Source organism: Oncorhynchus keta, unplaced genomic scaffold (genome assembly GCF_023373465.1).
Source record: "Oncorhynchus keta strain PuntledgeMale-10-30-2019 unplaced genomic scaffold, Oket_V2 Un_contig_37_pilon_pilon, whole genome shotgun sequence".
Taxonomy (NCBI): domain Eukaryota; kingdom Metazoa; phylum Chordata; class Actinopteri; order Salmoniformes; family Salmonidae; genus Oncorhynchus; species Oncorhynchus keta.
Window position 1 is genome coordinate 124,793 of NW_026287438.1, and position 18,387 is coordinate 143,179.

The 18,387-nt window shown below is 43.9% G+C and overlaps 1 protein-coding gene across 4 annotated transcripts in view; it reads right to left on the reverse strand.

Annotated features, from left to right (window-relative positions):
* The window catches only part of LOC118381006 (granule associated Rac and RHOG effector protein 1-like), a 45,596-nt gene that overhangs the window by 1,947 nt on the left and 25,262 nt on the right, over positions 1–18,387 (reverse strand). For 3 of the 4 annotated variants that reach the window (XM_035767968.2, XM_035767967.2, XM_035767969.2), the window contains exons 2-13: positions 14,781–16,129; positions 9,208–9,420; positions 6,781–6,921; positions 6,351–6,446; positions 6,064–6,225; positions 5,076–5,234; positions 3,597–3,694; positions 3,139–3,264; positions 1,867–2,924; positions 623–788; positions 203–340; positions 1–79 (exon numbers count right to left, since the gene is read on the reverse strand). In XM_035767968.2, coding sequence (XP_035623861.2) covers positions 1–79; positions 203–340; positions 623–788; positions 1,867–2,924; positions 3,139–3,264; positions 3,597–3,694; positions 5,076–5,234; positions 6,064–6,225; positions 6,351–6,446; positions 6,781–6,921; positions 9,208–9,420; positions 14,781–15,284 — 2,940 coding nt within the window. In that variant the 5' untranslated portion in view covers positions 15,285–16,129. The remainder of the gene's footprint in view (positions 80–202; positions 341–622; positions 789–1,866; positions 2,925–3,138; positions 3,265–3,596; positions 3,695–5,075; positions 5,235–6,063; positions 6,226–6,350; positions 6,447–6,780; positions 6,922–9,207; positions 9,421–14,780; positions 16,130–18,387) is intronic. The other variant, XM_035767970.2, reaches the window with a different exon arrangement.

Sequence of the window (18,387 nt, forward strand, 5' to 3'; positions counted from 1 at the left end):
CTGGTTATTATCATCTCCCAAGTGATGGAGGGGAGGAGAGGGAAGGGTACACACCTCCTGCTCACCACAGCTGTGTTTTCTACAGGCAGAAGAGGAGACATGAAGCTCTACAGCACAATATCAATAGTTCACTTCATGAATAACAAAACAGGTTGTAGGGAAACCAAAAGAACAGTAATACACTATGGTGACTCAGTTGTACCTTCTTTGTTTGACGGCAGCAACAAGATCAGGTCCAGAGAACATGGAGAATAAGCTGTCCCCATTGGCTGAGGACGTCTCATCACTGGAGCTGGCAGAGTCTCCCTGATTGGCTGACCAGCTGCTGTTGACCGCCTCCCTGTTTCACATAAGTGGCATTCTCAGAACTACTTGAAACACTGAACATCCATTCTACAAATCGAACATCACTAAGAGGCATGTAAGATTGATTGGCATACTTTACAGAGAGATGTTATATACATAGAGGTGTGAATAAATTGTACTAGTAGGCATGTGTCATGTGAGATGGAGTGGTGTATAGAGCCTTGAATGAACTATGTAGTACTACTTTGGGCAGACTATATAGAGCCCTATGTCATATACAGAGATGTTAGGTATTGATTATGAATGGGGAACGTACGCCTCGCTGTAGTACTCTGGGTGGGACCAGGTCCTGTGCTGCTCATCAGAGACGGGCCAGTTGCCGCGGGTGTTGCTGGGTCGACGGATTTGCTGCACCTGCCGTTTCTGCTGCATGGCCTGGCTGACTCCGGCAACGTAACGCGCAAACTCGGGGTCAGAGCCAACTGCATATGAAAGGGAGAAAACCCCCACAAAAAAAACAGTTCAGTTTGACATCCTCAGCTTTTCTCTGTGTTCGCACTCCACAGCTCAAACCATTCAGCCAGACTGTCTACCATAGCAGAAAAAGCACAATAGCCGTAAGTCAGCTGAACACAATGGCCTCCACTCAAAAAGAGTCTGCTGCACTGTAAAAACAGCAACTGACACATTGTAAATTCAGCATATCATTTAAAATGACAAATCAGAAATGCTGGGGGGGGGGGGACTCACTGTCAGACAACAACCTACATTTACAGTGCATTTGGAGAGATTCTAGTAAGGTCCTGTAGTTCAGGGTTTTTGAAAATGTATCTGAATGAGAGATGTGGCTATGAAGGATTTTCACTTCCTCCTCAGGTTGCACCAGATAATGGCCACTATTCATTCAGGAAATCATATGGAAATCACAGAAACTAGATCATATACTTTTCTGTCAGAGAAGTATCACACCCCAAAATGGCTTTAAATGGTTACAATGAGATTATGTAAGCACATCTCCAAACCACAAAACCCCAAGAAATCAAAAGCAACCTATCCTTTCCAGGCATAATGACTGCAGTGCTAAACAGTAGTGTCTCATTTTTCCTTCTCAGTCTTTTATGAAACAGCCCAGTCAACACAGCTCCAAGCCACACTGCTGACACAGTTCTCTCCTACCATGGAATCCCTGGAGGCTGTGAGCTGCCTGCCTCACCACCACAACCCAGACAACCTATTGATAATGGGGAGGGAGGGGGAATAACACTGTCCTAAAGGAGGCTACTTTTCTTTATCGGAGGTCAAGACACTGGATCTCACCCTGGCTACACTTTGACCAACAGTGTGCAGGAAGGAGCCAACTTTCATTGTTATTATATGGAGCCTTTGTAGTTGACTGCATCCTTCAACATGACAATATGCAGGTCACACACTGCTCTGAAGTGTTATTATCAACCACCTAGGTTATGTTCAGTGAGGAACACTGTAGTACCTCCCCGTTTCACTCTGTTCCAAAATGTTAACTCCCTACTGAACACCACCCACATTAGAAAAATTACTCACCTGCAGGGTCAAAGGGCAAAGTGTCTCCCAGCACCCCAAACACTCCCTCGTTCTGGTCCCTGTTAGGCCAGGTGTTGTTGCGAGGACCTTGTGGCTTCTGCCCCAGCATCTCAGACATGACACTGTCCATGTAGGTGCTGACCAGCCCCAGGCTGTACAGGTCCGAGCTCAGGTCTGGGAGGCCAGGTGAGCCCCACTGGCCAATGGGCCCAAGGGGGGAGAGCCCTGCTGGGGGAGGGGGGCCCTGGGGAGGAGGCTGCTGCTGGCTGGAACCACTCAGCCACTTGCTTGACATTCTCTGCTGGGGAAGAGCCTGGGGTGGAGGCTGTTGGGAGGGCAGCTGAGGTGGAGCATGCTGCTGCTGACCAATAGGTTGGAGGAGGTGTTGGTAGTACTGCAGTGCCTGCTGGGAGGGCTGCTGTGGTGGTGGTGGCTGCTGCTGCTGTTGTTGTTGTTGTTGCTGCGGCATACTCTGGGTAGGGGGCTGCAGTGAACTGTGGGAGACCGCTTGGGAGATGGGGGTTCGGTCGGTGACTCCGCTCGGGGGCTTCAGCTCGGCGGCGTTGGCAGACGCTACAGAGTTCCTCCTTTTGACCAGTGGGGAGGCTTGCTGGGACTTGCCCATGTTGAAACCTGAGAGAAAGTCAATGACGTCCTGCATCTCCTGGTCCGTGGGGAGGTTCATGCCCTGGTCGTCACACACTGAACCGTTCTGGGGCTGGGTGGGGTCTGGGTTGCTGGACAGGTTGCCCAGCTGTAAGATGCTCTGCAGTCTCCCGTCTACTGCGTGGCCCAGGCTCTTGAACTGCTTGTCTTCAGAGCTGCTGCTAGAGAGCATGCTATGGGACGGGGTGCTGGGAATGGAGTAGCTGCCCCCACCACCACTGGACACAGAGCTGGAAGAGGCCTTCTTTGTGAATTTGGAAGTTAGCTTGGAGATAGTTTTGGGCAGGCCACTGTAGGCTTTGGAGCCATTTCCAGGAGGCAGGTCTACCTGCATCCCGTAGTCAGGGCTCTCCCGCTGTAACTGCATCTGAATGGTGGGCAAGGCCTGTTCTCTGTGGAGGGAGAAGATAATAAGCATTCAATGGCATGGAAAATTACAATAGCTAGCTAGCTTTTTCAAGATTTTCTTTCAGGGCAAATGTAAACTGAAGCTTGAGAATGAGAGCTACACCTCTGTCAACCAATGCAAACACACAGCAGGTTGATTCTTTCTCGGAATTAAAAATGCAAATGTGAAAATGCCTTGGACAATACACATCCACTCACTTGCACTCCTTCCACCTATTGATGTCAAAGACGGCAGTATATAGCACATCCACAAGGCCGAGGGTCTTCTCTGGGTCCAGACTCCGCTGCAACAGAGACATGGTGGCTGGGTCCTCTTTCAGGCACCTACACACAGGACAGTCAGGACACAGCACAACTGGCATGTCCAACATAACACAAATATATTTATAGAAGGTCTGTTAATACTTCACTTTACTGTCCAAATGTGATAGTTGATTGAGTCCAGTGTTGGCTTATGTGGATAGAAAGTATGTAGTTTGCCGATTTAGCCAATTGTATGACTAAGGGTTCTGAACACTTGGAATTCCCTTGCTAAGATAAAGCTACTAAAGCAAGCTAAATTTATTTATTAGCCAAATTATTTTTTGGACATGTAAAGCAAGCAGATTGTTTTTCCACAGAGGGCAGAAGAGACAAATATGAATAATCCTACTCACCATGTGGAGGGTACTTGTACCACAACTCTGGAGCCCTCCAGAGCAATCTGTGGAGCATAGGCTTCCTTGTTCTCCATCTGAGCAGTGTCAACAACCACCTGTCCACACAGTCATTCAGAGAGCTGCATCAGCACAGCTTCTAATAGAATGCAATCCCTCATAGCCAGTTACGCTTGTGCAAGCAATTCTACAGCATTATATTGGCCCTTTTTTATCTGGACTCTGACTGTAGGCAAAGCAGATAGAGTACCAATCTGTCCACAATAACACACCAGTCTCCTCTAAAATAGAAAATGGATATAATGAAATAAGATCTAGTACTAACTCTGCCCATAGTCAGAGCATGTGGGCAAAGGCAATGTAAGCTACTTTGGGTGAACAACAAATATCCACGCTTTCAGGTATCCAGCCCAATATTTTCCAGTAGTTCTTTGAAAAAGAGGCAAATGCAACTGGGTCATGGGGAGGGAGGACCCTCCTTCCTGTCTCGCAGGAAGTCAGCCTATTGTCATTTATATTGCAGGTGTATCCTCAGGACCTCTGGGCAGTCAGAGGGCTGAGTCCAGGCCTGTGAGAAACATACCACCACACCCACCAGGTCCCAGACTCACAAGGTCACAGGCAGAGAGAGAGAAAAATGAGAGCGAGATGCAGCAGCATAGGCTCCAAAAAAGGAGAATTGGCGAATTTAGTTGTTGAGAACTTGAAAATTAACATCCCAGAAATAACAAATCCATTTTCACTGTCTGGCAGATCCGCTCTATAAGTAATGTTAAGAGAAGGTGGTCTGTTCTTCAGAGCTCATAACCAGATAAGGAGTTCATGTAAAGCTCCCATCCACCACCAGGGTTTGTTTTACACTCAGCGCTGCTGTTGGGTGGATAAGAACACTCCCCAGGCCTGACGCACTAAATATTACAGACCACACAGAGGAAATAAAGTAGAGTAGGAGGACTGCTACTTTCTCTCTGTTGGCTGGGAGAGACTCGTTTCAAAGTGAACAGCCAGAGATCTGTTTGAAGACCCAACCAGATGACCCCATCCTTTACCCAGATGCTGCAGGAATGTTGGCTTCACTGTGTCTACAATGAGTTTGTTTACACCTCTTGGCCGTTCAAAGGAACCCAACATACCTTCCCATCATCTTGATTACACACCTCCCAAACAAAGGGGCTCTAGGTTACAATAGACTACAACTTGCAGCCTGGCCCAGAGCTATAATGTAGAGGCTTCACTAAGCAGAGACTGTAGAGTTATAGTGAATCTGCCCAAGGCAGGGACCTCTATCGAATTAAATATTCCTTTACCTTTTCATAAAATAAGTGAAGTTGGTTGAACCACATGGCCGTACTGCTAAATCAAAACAATCCATCAGCCAATTTAAGTTGAGACAACAGTTTGTTGACATCTAATGAGACAAGTATTTTAATCTGGGTGCATTTGCTGCCCTTGTTGACATCTTAAGTGCTTTGTACTCACCAGTCCCGCCTGAGCGAACAGTAACTGGACGGCGGTCTTGCAGGCCATTCTCCAGCTGGAAGGGCAGACCTGGTTGAGGACCTCAGTGACGGGGGAGTCGTCCCGGGGAGTCACTCCGTTCTGCCCCACTGCCTCTTTAATGAGCTGCAACATGGTGTGCTGAGGATACAAAACAGGGTGGCCGGTGTGAAAACAAGACTTCTTCTGCAAGGCACTGATGTGGATCTGACAAAGATCCACTTCGGATTTTAAAATTTTTTTTTTGCCAAATAAAGGCATGGTGGAGCAATATTGAGTGTGGGTCCTATTCATCTCTTCTAAAACACGAACATACACCAGAACAGGAAACAGTAACAACTACAAAGTCCAGGGACTAAGTCCCCTCTTGTTAAAGTGTCTAGGCTCTCTAGTTTAAAGGGTCCTGATGATGAATGTGCTGTTTATTTCTGAATTCGGTAAATGGTGAGTCAGATAACTGACAGATAGATAGTGTGTGCAATTATCACACAAGTTAGTTTTGTCCCACAGACTGGGGGAGAATCCATCTGTAAACTAATGACGCAGATGCTGATTCTATCCAGACCCAAGGCATCAAATGTACAATGGAATAAGTGTTAAGACATCCACATCAAAACATTAAAGCCTTGCCAAATACAAGACTCACAACCCACGTAAGTCATCAGTGGTTGAAATGACCGTCTAAGCGGCTCTCACTTCCTAGAGAGCAGAGTGATCCATTCTGGTCAGCAAGGTCAGACTATGAAAGACTTAGGAAACCACCCATCACAGTAGCCTAGCGCCAGGTTGAGAGCGAGCCAATGCCAGGGGTGTACTCACAATGTTGCAGATAGAAATGTATTAAAAAGAACTGAATACGACTCCTGAGCTGATGACTCCCAATTTAACATGACAGACTATCATATATGTTCTATGCAATATCTGAACATTCTATAACGTCAAGTCCTCCATAACAGACCGCAGGGCATACCGTTTTCAGTTTGAGGTTGTCAGCCGCCGACTCGTTGAAGGACACTCCTTTGAGGAAGTGGGCACCAATCTGCACAGGGATGGTGGGCAGCTCACACTGAATGGGCTGGGAGATGGTCTGCATCCTGCCAGCCTGCTGGGCCTCTGCCTCACTGCAGCAACCCTACATAGTAGAGCGAGAGACAGATAGGTTTGAGACCGGGTTTTTCCCTTACTACAGCCACTATAATACAAGGCTTTACCATTCCTAATGAGCTGTAATACGTCCTGTGCTTAGAGTAAACATACCTGTAAAGCTGCCTCCACAGATTTGGGATTGAGGTGAAAGCCAGCCTTCAGTGCATATTCACTGTGGCCCATACTTTCTAGTGCTGCTTTATAAGCCTGGCGAAAGAAAATACAAAATAATTTGTATAAACATGTAAGTCATGCAGGCAATTGCTTCATCCAGTCCTTTCATATCCAAGCCATCAACACATTGATTTGAAGCAGCCCTTGTGCTGTAGGGCACTATTGACCCAGTCAGAAATGGAACCCTATTTCATATATAGTGCAATACTATTGACCAGAGCCCTGATTAAAAATATTGCACATTACAGGGGAAATGACCAGGAATAAGGCTCTGGTCAAATGCAGTGCACAAGCCTATATTGGAGAATAGGGTGTCATTTCAGACATTGACCACGGCTGTGGTGGTCCTGCCGCGTGCGCCATCTACCTGTAAGGCATTGTCGATCTTCATGTTGAGCTCCTTCAGATGGTGATCAGGGATGTTGGGGTTGTTGGAGCAGAAGAGCTGCTGGACCTGGATGCCTGCCAGGCAGCCGTCACGTCCCCTCTCCCTCAGACGTCCTGTGGCCTGGAACACAGCACAGTCTCAGGTCACATAGCAGTTTACACACAGCATCACATACCCTAGTACAACCCTTACACACCCTGCATCTGCTTTGTACAGCTAATCTGCATTACAGCAACGTACACAATATGCATGAGAAAATGTGTCAGTGTTGTATTGTAAGGGAATGGTAAGTAGCTAGCTAACATCTTCAACGTAAAGGAGTAACTAACCACCAAGTACACAGTAGATTGTAAAAATAAATAAAAAGTGTGTACTCGAGTCATGGCTTGACCTCGAGTCTGACTCGAGTCACAAATTTGATGACTTGGGACTTGACCGATTACTTGAAATTATCTAGCCGGAGGGGGTCACAAGTGTGAAACTTAATGGGAAAAATACAAATATCATACCATTTAGATTTTATATACCTTCACCCATTTCATCTGATTTCTAATATAGGCCTATGGTATTGCACTAAATTGTCATCTCAAAAATATCTAATCTGTGCTTCAGAACCAAAAAGTTGCACATATTGATTGATGACCAGACAAAAACAGAGTAGGCCTATGTTTGTATTATCCAGATAAAACAGTTTAGAAATCTACTACAGAGGCATATTTGACAGAACAAGAACAGGCGACATGGAGATTTTCATTGATCATTTTCATATTTCAGATAGGCCTAGTTTGGGTGGCTACATGTTTAAAAGATGGCTGTAACGTTGTACTACGTTCAATATTATGGGATGAAGACAACATTCTGGCCAATTAATTACGGTATTTGTGAGGAAGAAAAGGGTAGTTTACTTGACAGTTGGCAACGAGCAATTTAGTGCAATACCGTAGGCGGCTCTCCAAAGTGATAGCGTGCAGTGCAGACAGACCATGCTTTCCATCCAATCCTGCAACCCCCGCAGCATACAGGTCGGCAGTATGATTCTGCTCTGGACTCTAGAGAAGTGACATGACATCCATACCTAGTTGATATTGGCTGCTAACAATGACTTTCAGCTACAAATGCAAAATGTGTAAAACACAGCTTATTCTATATGTTGCGTTTGAAACGGCATCACCGTTTATGGCTGTAATGACAGGCTACATTGGAGCAGAAATTGTGCGTGCATGTACATGCGTGGGGTCACGAGCTTTGAACCACTGCTTTTTGGGGGTTGCGGGTCAAAAAGTTTGAGAACCAACGAGCCAACAAACAGATTAACGATTTGCTGTAGCGCTATAGGATTGGGTGCAGTGCAAATGTCAAACTGTATGGAGAGCGGATTTCCATAAATATCCTTGATCACCAAACAATTTAACTGTTTACTTTGAAGGCTTTAATTACGAGCATAGGCGTACTGGTCTTTCGGTATGTCATACTGGTCTTTTGGCCATGTCAAAATTGCTTGAAATGTGTCATTTATTTATGAAGCTTGCATTTGGAATTTGTTCAAATTAATTATTATATAATCAAAGTGTGTTGTAAACAAACTAATGAAAAGGGCTCTCTGGTAGCCTCTAACAGACATATTCGTATTTGAACAAGTCATTGCATGTATAGATTACATATTTTTACTTGACTCGCCTCGCACTTAGAACGCACAACTTGGACTTGATTTGAGACGCGACCCGTTCTACTTGTGACTATTTCAGAGTCGGACCTTGACTTTAGACTGGCTTGTGACTACAATATTAGTGACTTGGTTACACATCTGGTAGATTGTACATTTCAGAACAGTGTTGGGCCTAGATTTGTGAATAACTGCTTCTATAGAGGGGAGACCGACCGCCTCCCTCTATGGAAACTGCCCAACAGTGCAGTGAGGCCCGGCCTGGCCCAGCCCGGCCATATTGCAGCAGCACATTCCAGCAGGATATCCAGCCCCGTTCCCTCCAGGGCTAACACCCCACATGCCAGGGCTTAACAGATCAATCAGACCACTCACGATTCTCCATTCTGGCTCCAATGTAGAGCAAAGCTCCAAAATGTGCCGGGAGGGGCTGTTACTAGCTACGGGATTAGCCAGCTAGCTCCTCTCACAAAACAGCCTCCATTTCAGTTAGCTAGGGTTTGTTTGGAGATGTGTAGGCCTATCTTAAAGTGGAGGAGGGAAAACTATCAATACAGGCTCATATACTGTATATACAAACTTCTCAACAGGAAATAAGTGGAAATTGAGGCTGGAATGGTAGCGGACTGCATTTCATAGGAATGTATAACAGTCAGCTTGTCACGTTTTGAACACAGCCTATTTCCACCAGCTAGTCACACCAGGAAGCTCCTTTGTGAGTCCTGGCCTCCATGTCCAAATACCTCGGCTGCACCCTTCCATGATCGTGAAGCCTCCTCCAGCTCAGTCAGGGGCCCAGGACAGGAGCTCTGGGAGAGGACATTGCTGCGTCGCTCCTGGACCTGGGCGAGGGCCTCCGCCAGGCACGACTGGGCCACAGGCTGCACCTTCTGCAGGGCCTGGGATAGGAACTGGAAGTGCACCTGCATCACTGTTAGGAAGCAACGACCCAGCACCTAGAGAGAACACAACATTCAAAGGTTGTGATCAGGACAACATAGAAAATCAAGAACACTAGCCTACTGGTTTGGGGATTGGTCAAGGTCAATGATTAATGAAGAGAGACACGGCAGAAAAGCAGGAATTCCCTATAATATCAACAACAACAACAAAAAAATCACACCCCTGACAAGATTAAATTAGTGGGAGCCTTGATCATTCATCATTGTTTTCTAAGAACACTAGTTCTCAAAGCACATGGCCTTGGCATTCCTTGTTTTTCATTACTCAGACAGTTACTTAAGTGATGTTAGCTTCAGAGACTCGGTTGTTTAAAATTCTCCTTAAAAACAATTACATCTTTGATAACCCTCAGAGTCCTCTTAAATCAGTCCTAAATAGAGTCACAGGTATTGCATCAATTTACTGCTTAAAGATGCTCTTGTTTGAGGAAAACCCAGCTTAAGAACATGACATTATTACCCACAAAAACAACTTGTAAGAAAGTATATTGTGAAGGGCTATAACCCAAAAACAGTTCAAGGCTGGATAAAGGCTGCATTACAGTGAGTCACTGAAGAGCACTGTCTATTTAATAGTTAAATTTCAACTGGTTCATATCACTAGAACATTATGGAAAACATTTGACAGGCTAACATTGTACAACAAGAAAAAAACAGCTCAAGTTGTGGCAGGATGAAATAAAAAATGTCTCTATATCAAAGCCATGTTCTGCTGTGCTGCTTGATAACACATCCTCTCATTTTCCACACAATACCAGTCTACAGTGCAATGTTACCCAAGCAAATAACTTTCTACCATATTTGGGAATCTCAGTTTGATTTTATAACACAGTCTACTCTGAGAGTCAAGGCCTAGCACTGTAGTTGTAAAGCACAACAAGCAATGCTTACAACTGGAAACAAAGTTCGCTCTTCTCCTTCAACTTAATAGTGTAGCAGATTTTCCACATCATGATGGCACCGTCCCAGACCCTGTGCAACGGGCAATTCATATAAACAATAAGGTTCACATTTACATAAGTGAAGGAAAGAATTGTAAAGCTGTAGGAGTCAGACATGTTTGTTGTCCAGTTAGCAAAAAGAGGAGCAAAACAAGAGCAACCGGACACCACAGCCGGCTCACTGTGGTTACAGTGTTCTTTTTCAGGTACGTGCTGAAAATATATTTTGGCTGAGCTGTTAAGGACAGAAATATGCCGCCCTGTTTAAAAGCAGACAGGAACAAAAAGGCTGGGATGTCCTCACTCTTTAACAACACATCATGGGGGCACAGACACAGACTAGGCCTATAGACTTACTGACCATTTCCAAGGCTAGGTCCAAACCCTTTAGAGCCCTCTTCAGCTCTGATTCTGAAATAGGACCAAATAACAGTTAACATAAGGGAATTGGTCAAACATGCAGTATTGGTTCTGAACCAAGAGTTATGAGGGTGAGAAACACGTGCTGCTTATGTTGGACTGCTAATCACAGTATAAACACTGGTAACACCTCACTCTCAAATGACTAATGCATACCAAACACTGGCTCAATGAATAATGATATGAGATGGTCCCTCTTCCCTCATTTTCCTAATGCAGACTATCAAACAAATTGTAGGCTGTCACGGAATTGAGTGGCGAATTGTTTAACATAAAATCTCTGTGAATGTAACAAAAGCCTTATTATTACAGATTATGGTTACACAATTTCAATGCTTTCTTCATTTCCAACATATTTTGAGAACAGTGTTTTCCCGGTGGTTTTCCGCTAATTGCATTTTGGAACATTCGCACGTAACCAAACAGCCATGTGCGCATTGATGAGCTTATAATATGAAGAAATAAAAAAGTTAACATTTTAATCTAAAAATGGTCTGATCAGCCTCTGCTTTTTTAAGTGCAGTCAGTGGTTGTATGGATTTTGGATGTGTCATCCCAGAACTGTCCCAGTGTCTGTTTTGAAACGTAGACATAGATCGTCCCAGTGATAAAAATGTGCCCTTAATTACCAGCCCTGGAGGGAATTATTTTATAAAGACATAAAAAGTATTTGGTTGTAATTGTAATGTTGCAATATTTTATAGGCTACCAAAAGGTGGCCAACCATTTGAGACAGGCTTGAATATGAATAGCCAATAGAGTGTAGCCAACATTTGTGTCTGATTCTCTATGGTTAAAAATATAGTAATGCATTTTCTTTTGCAAAGTCATACAATGATGTAAAATGGTGTTAAAGACCATTTATTTATTTTAAGTGACTTACGCTTTTGGTTCAAATTTTATAAAAATCAGTCCTACTTGTCCAAAGGCGAAGAGGCAAAAAAGGTCATGAATAGCTCTGCATTCTAAAAAGTGACGTCAAATTGCTTATAATACCATTAATACTATTATTTTTGGACCAGCTGCACAGAACACTATAAAAAGGACAGAACAGACAATCAAACATGATTATGTAGCAAGAAAAATGTAAAGGTTGCAACAAAAGATGATTAATCACACATGGGATAAGATGAAATTTCAAATTGGCTCATGGAAAATATGAGGAATAAAACTACAGGGCCAAGCCAACTTTTAGCCGCATACAGGGCTGAAAGGCAGGCTTAAACAGTAAGAATGAATCAAACAACTCATCTTCCCCATTAACTAAGGGCACGTGTAGTGCAAGGACAAATCTATTGTCTTCTTGAAGGGGAAATCATCTATCCTAGGAGTGAGAATAAAAACCAGATGCCTTCGTGTTTCATGTTTTCTTCCTGTCTAAGATACCTCTTTAGTGCTGTTAGTGAGTAGCCCGCAACATATAAGCCCGTCTTCTGTAGGATGGCAATTTCCAAAGGTAACATCTATAGACCCTTTTCCAGTACACGACACACTGATGTCACGTACAGATGCATGAGAGTCTTGGCGGAGGTAAGAAAACCATCGCGATCTGTGTCCATTCGACAGCCGACTTCTAAACAAAACTTTTCAGGGTTTTCATACTCTTATGACGTTTTGACTCTTGCATAAACAGTCGCTAAGAATATATTTGGTTGTGATCTTTGCAAAATAACTAATTTTGGAAGTATCAGTTTGCTATAATGCTAACTCTCATTGATATAGGCTGTAGCAAAAGCTAGCCAAATAGCCATTTTACTGGTTAAAGTGCTTTTTAAGAATAATGCTGTTGATTTGTGATGACACAAAAATAAGACATTCATACGAGCCTTAAAATCCAATCATAATCCAAAAGTAGTTTGAAATGCACTCCTAAGCGACATGTAAACAGAGTGTTTTTTTGCCATTCTATTTTTCAGGGGTGTTTTGGGAGTGCTGCTAGTGCAGTTGTCTGCCTGGCTCTGGCCCTGGCCCTGCCTGCACTATGGTTACCTCATGTTCAGAACCAGGAGAAGATCTCAATGTCTTCTACTCGTCTTCTCCTCCAATGGGTTTTGAGAAGGACAAGAGGAGAGAGGATGAGGAGTATGCAATCGAAACCAGGACTGCTGTCTGGCTGGCCTGACCTTCGCTCCCTCTGTGGTTTCGCTCATACACTCAGTAGACTGCCCCCTAATAAACAGTGACATTTTCATGCATATTTGGCAGCTGAGACACTTTGAGCAGCCAGTGTAGCCAAGCTCCGATAAAAACACATTTTGTTTTCCATACTGACTGGACTTTCTGGATTTTAGGGAAAAGGGGGGGATTATCCTGCTTCCTTCAACATTCCACAATTCTCCAAACTCAAAATGTATTTTTTTGTTCTTCATACAGACACACAATTCTATCTTTTACATACAACTGCCAAGATAAATGTTCATAAACACGCACAAATGGAAAAGTCCTTTGTCACAAATGTAGTAAATCTCTGGGGGCCATGTATGCATGTGAAAAGCAATTTTACATAAACAATATTCAGCTGCTTATGGAGGAAATGGGGGTGGAATAAAAAGTGATACCGTAATCTGTGGAATAGAGTGAAACTCACTGGTCTAGTAAAGGTACACAGTAGGCCTATGATACACATGGCCATTTCGGACTTTGTCTGTTGATAGATTCCTTCTCCTCAACCAGGTCTGAATATCTTATTCATTCCTCAATTCCTGCATATTGGCAAGAGAGGTAGAGCAAAAGCACACTTATTTGACAAACGCACTGTTGTTATTCACAGACGCTAGCTGAAGCCAGAGTGAGTCAGTGTGGCTGCCAGACAGTCCTGCCGCAGTCTGAACTTTCACTGAGTTGGGCTTCCCCTCCTTTAATATTTATCTGTGCATATCCAAGACCACAGAGTCTAAATTACAGATTGTGGTGCAAAAGTCTTTCCTGCTCTGGGCACAACCACATCCACTGAGGCCCTGCAGTCCCTCTCATAAAACAGCCCTGGCCTGAACATTCAGCTTATTCACTCACTGTCTGCCACTGAGGCCTTGCTCCCTAAATCTGTTTAATCTCCAGGATGAGAGCATAGACATCTCAAACATTCACTACACAAGAGGCAATTTGCTTGCTGCCTAAACAGAGGAATTAAAAATAACTACATAAATTGGCATTTCTCTTGAGTACTATTTAGGAGTGCACTACCCTGGAACCTCTTCATTTCTGACTGGCGAGGCAGGAGGCACAGCTGTGGCATCAGGAGCAGATAAGGCTTCTCATCCACAAAACACTAGTGAAGTCTAATTTCAGTTACTATTTCCCCAATCAAAACACTCACTGTAAGCAACTTTGCTGGCCTGTAATAGACAGACCGATCACCCTGCATGCTCAGTCAGACTCTCTCTCAGCATAAACGATGGTTCCTGCCCTCTTCTCACATTCTCAGTGCTTTTCGCACCTTGCCCTCAGATCCTAGCACCCGCTTAACATTGGGCGTTAGGACCTAATTTCAGCCAAGAAATTCTGAATCAAGGAGCAATGCATTCTGAGAGACTTTAGCTGGGCATCTTAGCAGCAGCCTTGCCCTAGAAAAATGGAACATAAGAAACAATGCAAAAAGTGCAAAAGAAATCGCCAAAAATTATAGTCTAGACCCTCATAACAAAATGTGGTATTTTTAAAAAGTTCCCTTTTTGCAAAACATGCTTATTGACAGCAGGGGAGGCTGGTAGGAGGAGCTATAGGATGACAGGCTCATTGTAATGGCATAAATGGAACAGTCAAACATATGGAAACCACGTTTGACATCCCAATTCCAGCCATTACAATGAACCTTTCCTCCTATAGCTCCTACCAGCCGCCCCCGATTGACAGGGAAATGGAAAGGAGGGGAATGGAAAAGAATCATGTTATTTTACAGGTAGGCCTAATTGTCAGGATAATGTAATAACTTTACTTTTGACAGGTGTTCAGTGTGTGTCCAGGTCAGTAACTGTAACCTTGGCAACCCCTTACCTCCACATCCTGCAGGCTGAAGTCATTCTGGTCTTTGAAGTTGGCAGCCCCAGCGCTCAGCTCCATCAGCATCTTGGCGATCTCTGGCTTTATTGCTGCAGTCAGCCGGCTGGCCGCTTCCATGACATGTTCCTGCACGTCCTTAAGTTGCATAGCTGCTTTCGAGTAGTGAGAGTTCCTGAACACGCTGCTGAACAGGTCAGTGAGAAAGGCGCTGGCCCTGCAGAACACATTCAGTGCATCCAGGTACTTGGAGATGCCCTGCTGGATGTCGGCGACCGCAGTGGTGTTGGGGGTGGAGGGAGGTGGTTGGCAGCTGCCGGGCATACCCACCCCGGTGGAGCCACCCATGGGGGAGCAGGTGGAGCCCAGGGGGGCGCTGAGGGTCCGGCTCAGCTCAGGCATCTGGTACTGCTGGTGCTGCTGCACTTTCTGCTTGGACCCGCCGAGCAAAAAGCGCCGCTTGTAGTCCATTTTACTTTCCTGCGCACTACAACAATACATAAGTGTCAGGCTAACTCTGGAAGCTCCGGATTTCAGCCAACCAGAAGCTCTCGCTCTCTCTCTTATTGAATACAACAAACCAATAGTCCTGGAATTTATGTAAAAAGACAACTTAAGGGCTCCATCTACCAGAAATTCATCTCAAAATGCTTTGTAACTAACAGAGTGATGCAGGGTAGAGACTTGTTGACTAAGTGTGATGTTTATGTGCAGCCCTGCTGCAGGTCACGGTGGACAGTCCCAGCAAAAATAAGGTAGAAATGCAACTTCCCGAATCTGACTCAAAAGGAGTCAATGGTTTATGAGAGGACAGTGCAAAAAACTGAAAACACTCCACGATTCTCTCATTCCAAGACAAGATTCATGTGCATAACAATTCCTTCAAAGAGAAGCAGAAAATGTCCTTTTGTATAACATATATAGTTAGAAAATCTTTAAAAGCTGTAAGCAAAAAAAAGCGAAGAATCTGAAAAGAAATGTGGCACTGGTCAACAGCAAGGAGTCTGACAAAGAGAGACAAAATATGTTATCCAGTAGGACAATGGTGCCTTGTCACTTCACTTCCTCTCTGTGTGTATGGAGCAGAGCGGAGGGCAGACAACCAGTCCGTCAGAGATTCTCTTCACACTGTCTGTGGCGGTTAAAAGGAAGCCAGCTGATAGGACTGCTGTTGGAAACTTTGCCGGCCTCCTCAACGTCCTCGCCGTTTCCTTCTGCTGGCTGAGGTAGTTAATCACTGCGGAAACAAAAATGTGCTCCCAGATCTCGCCCCTTCTCCTCCACAAAATGCAGATTAGAAGAGCGACAAAAGAACAAATGTATCTGTAAGGCCTCTAGGTCGTTTCCTAAGGGAGGAAAAAGGAGAAACAAAAAGAAAGTCACAATGATTTCAGAGGAAGGATTCAAATATTCTGTTTTTTCCAATAAAAAACGTGGCAGTTGAAGCAGTTCTTTGGAAGATAAAAATAATTGTGAATGCTTAGAAACTCAAGTAAGCATTTAGTCTAATGAATTACACTAGGTTGTGACAATATTGTGCAACTACTTACAGTAGCCCAACTCAACAGCCAAAAAACCGAACAAGATAAAACAGAAAATTGAGGGTTTCGCATAATCAGGTGTTAATTCTTTATCCCATTATTAGACTAATTTCATATTAGCCTTCATAAATAAATGATAGACATGACCGCACTGTAGATCCCTGCATACACAATCAACACTTCTAGACTGGTACTAACGTTGTACCTCACTCACTAATAACTCCTCTACAAAAGGAAATACAGCCACAGACAAATGTCTGCAAGCGGTCATTGTTGGAAAACAGTGGCGATCTGTCTTAATGGAACACACACACACGGGGGAGTTAACAATATCCCCTTTCAAAATCTAAGCAGCAAATTGTCAACAGAAACCTGTTTCTCTCCTTGGTAGTTATGTAATTATGCAAATAAGCATAATCCTATTTGCATGTTTAGGAGAAACAAATGCCAACATGTATCATTACCTAGCATGAGAAAGAAAAATGGTGATAATACGCCACAGTAGTGGAGAGATGTCCATGTCAATACTTGGAAATGTACCCGTTTCCTTTCTAGATGTAGGCCATAGCTAGCATAAGGCTATGAAATTCAGACAAAAGCAATTTGGCAAGCAATACTAAAACATTTACAATTGTTATCTGGGGTGTTGCTGTACTGTTTGTTGATATTAGAATCCCCTGATGAGATCACACCTTAAATGGCAAAAACCAAAGTAAATCATACTGGATAGGCCAGTCCCACTGTGTAGGCCTCTGTTATTAATGCTGTTGTGGAACGCTCTGAGTTATCACTCAGCCCCATGCTTACAGCTACAATGTTTGGGGATGAGGAAGCAACTCGTGGAAAAAAAACAAGCGACAGCTTTTCCTCAGGATAACACCAAGACACCAGTCATTGTGTGCTGCTCAGACAGCCTGTGCATTGTACATGGCCTTTATCAACCACAAACATTCCACCACTGTTTGTATCTACAATGTTCCACTGATCTTACCCTCTTGCACCACAGTATCTCTACTTGCACATCTTTCACTCTAGTATTAATGCTAAATTGTAATTATTTTCACCTCTATGGCCTATTTGCCTACCTCCCAACATTTGCACACACTGTACATAGCTTTTTCTATTGTGTTTATTGACTGTAGGCTTGTTTTTGTGTAACTCTGTTGTTTATGTTGCACTGCTTTGTTTTATCTTGGCCAGGTCAGTTGTAAATGAGAACCTGTTCTCAACTGGCCTACCTGATTAAATAAATGTGAAATAACAAATAAACCTTCAAACTTCGCTGTCTTTCACAAACAGAGGGGTGTGTAGACAGACTGACAGCCTACACCAAAAGAAATTAACCTGCCTTAGAGACAGAGGGGACCTGACATGCCGGGAAGCCCATGGTCCTTCCCATGTCATGGAAGGCAGCAGCGGAGAGACAGACATCAAATCAAATGTATTTATAACGCCTGTTTAACCTTAGCAGATGTAAATACAGAAACACAGCCTAAAACCCCAAACAGCAAAAATGCAGATTAGAGGTCGACCGATTAATTAGGGCCGATTTCAAGTTTTCATAACAATCGGAAATTGTATTTTTTGGGCGCCAATTTTTTAAATTTTTATATATGCACCTTTATTTAACTAGGCAAGTCAGTTAAGAACACATTATTATTGTCAATGACGGCCTAGGAACGGTGGGTTGACTGCCTCGTTCAGGGGCAGAACGACAGATTTTCACCTTGTCACCTCGGGGGATCCAATCTTGCAACCTTACAGTTAACTAGTCCAAAGCAATAACGAGCTGCCTCTCTCGTTGCACTCCACAAGGAGACAGCCTGTTACGCGAATGCAGTAAGCCAAGGTAAGTTGCGAGCTGGCATTAAACTTATCTTATAAAAAACAATCAATCATAATCACTAGTTAACTATCAAAGGTTAATGAAATACAAATGGTATAGGGAAATAGTCCTATAATAACTACAACCTAAAACTTCTTACCTGGGAATATTGAAGACTCATGTTCAAAGGAACCACCAGCTTTCATGTTCTCATGTTCTGAGCAAGGAACTGAAACAT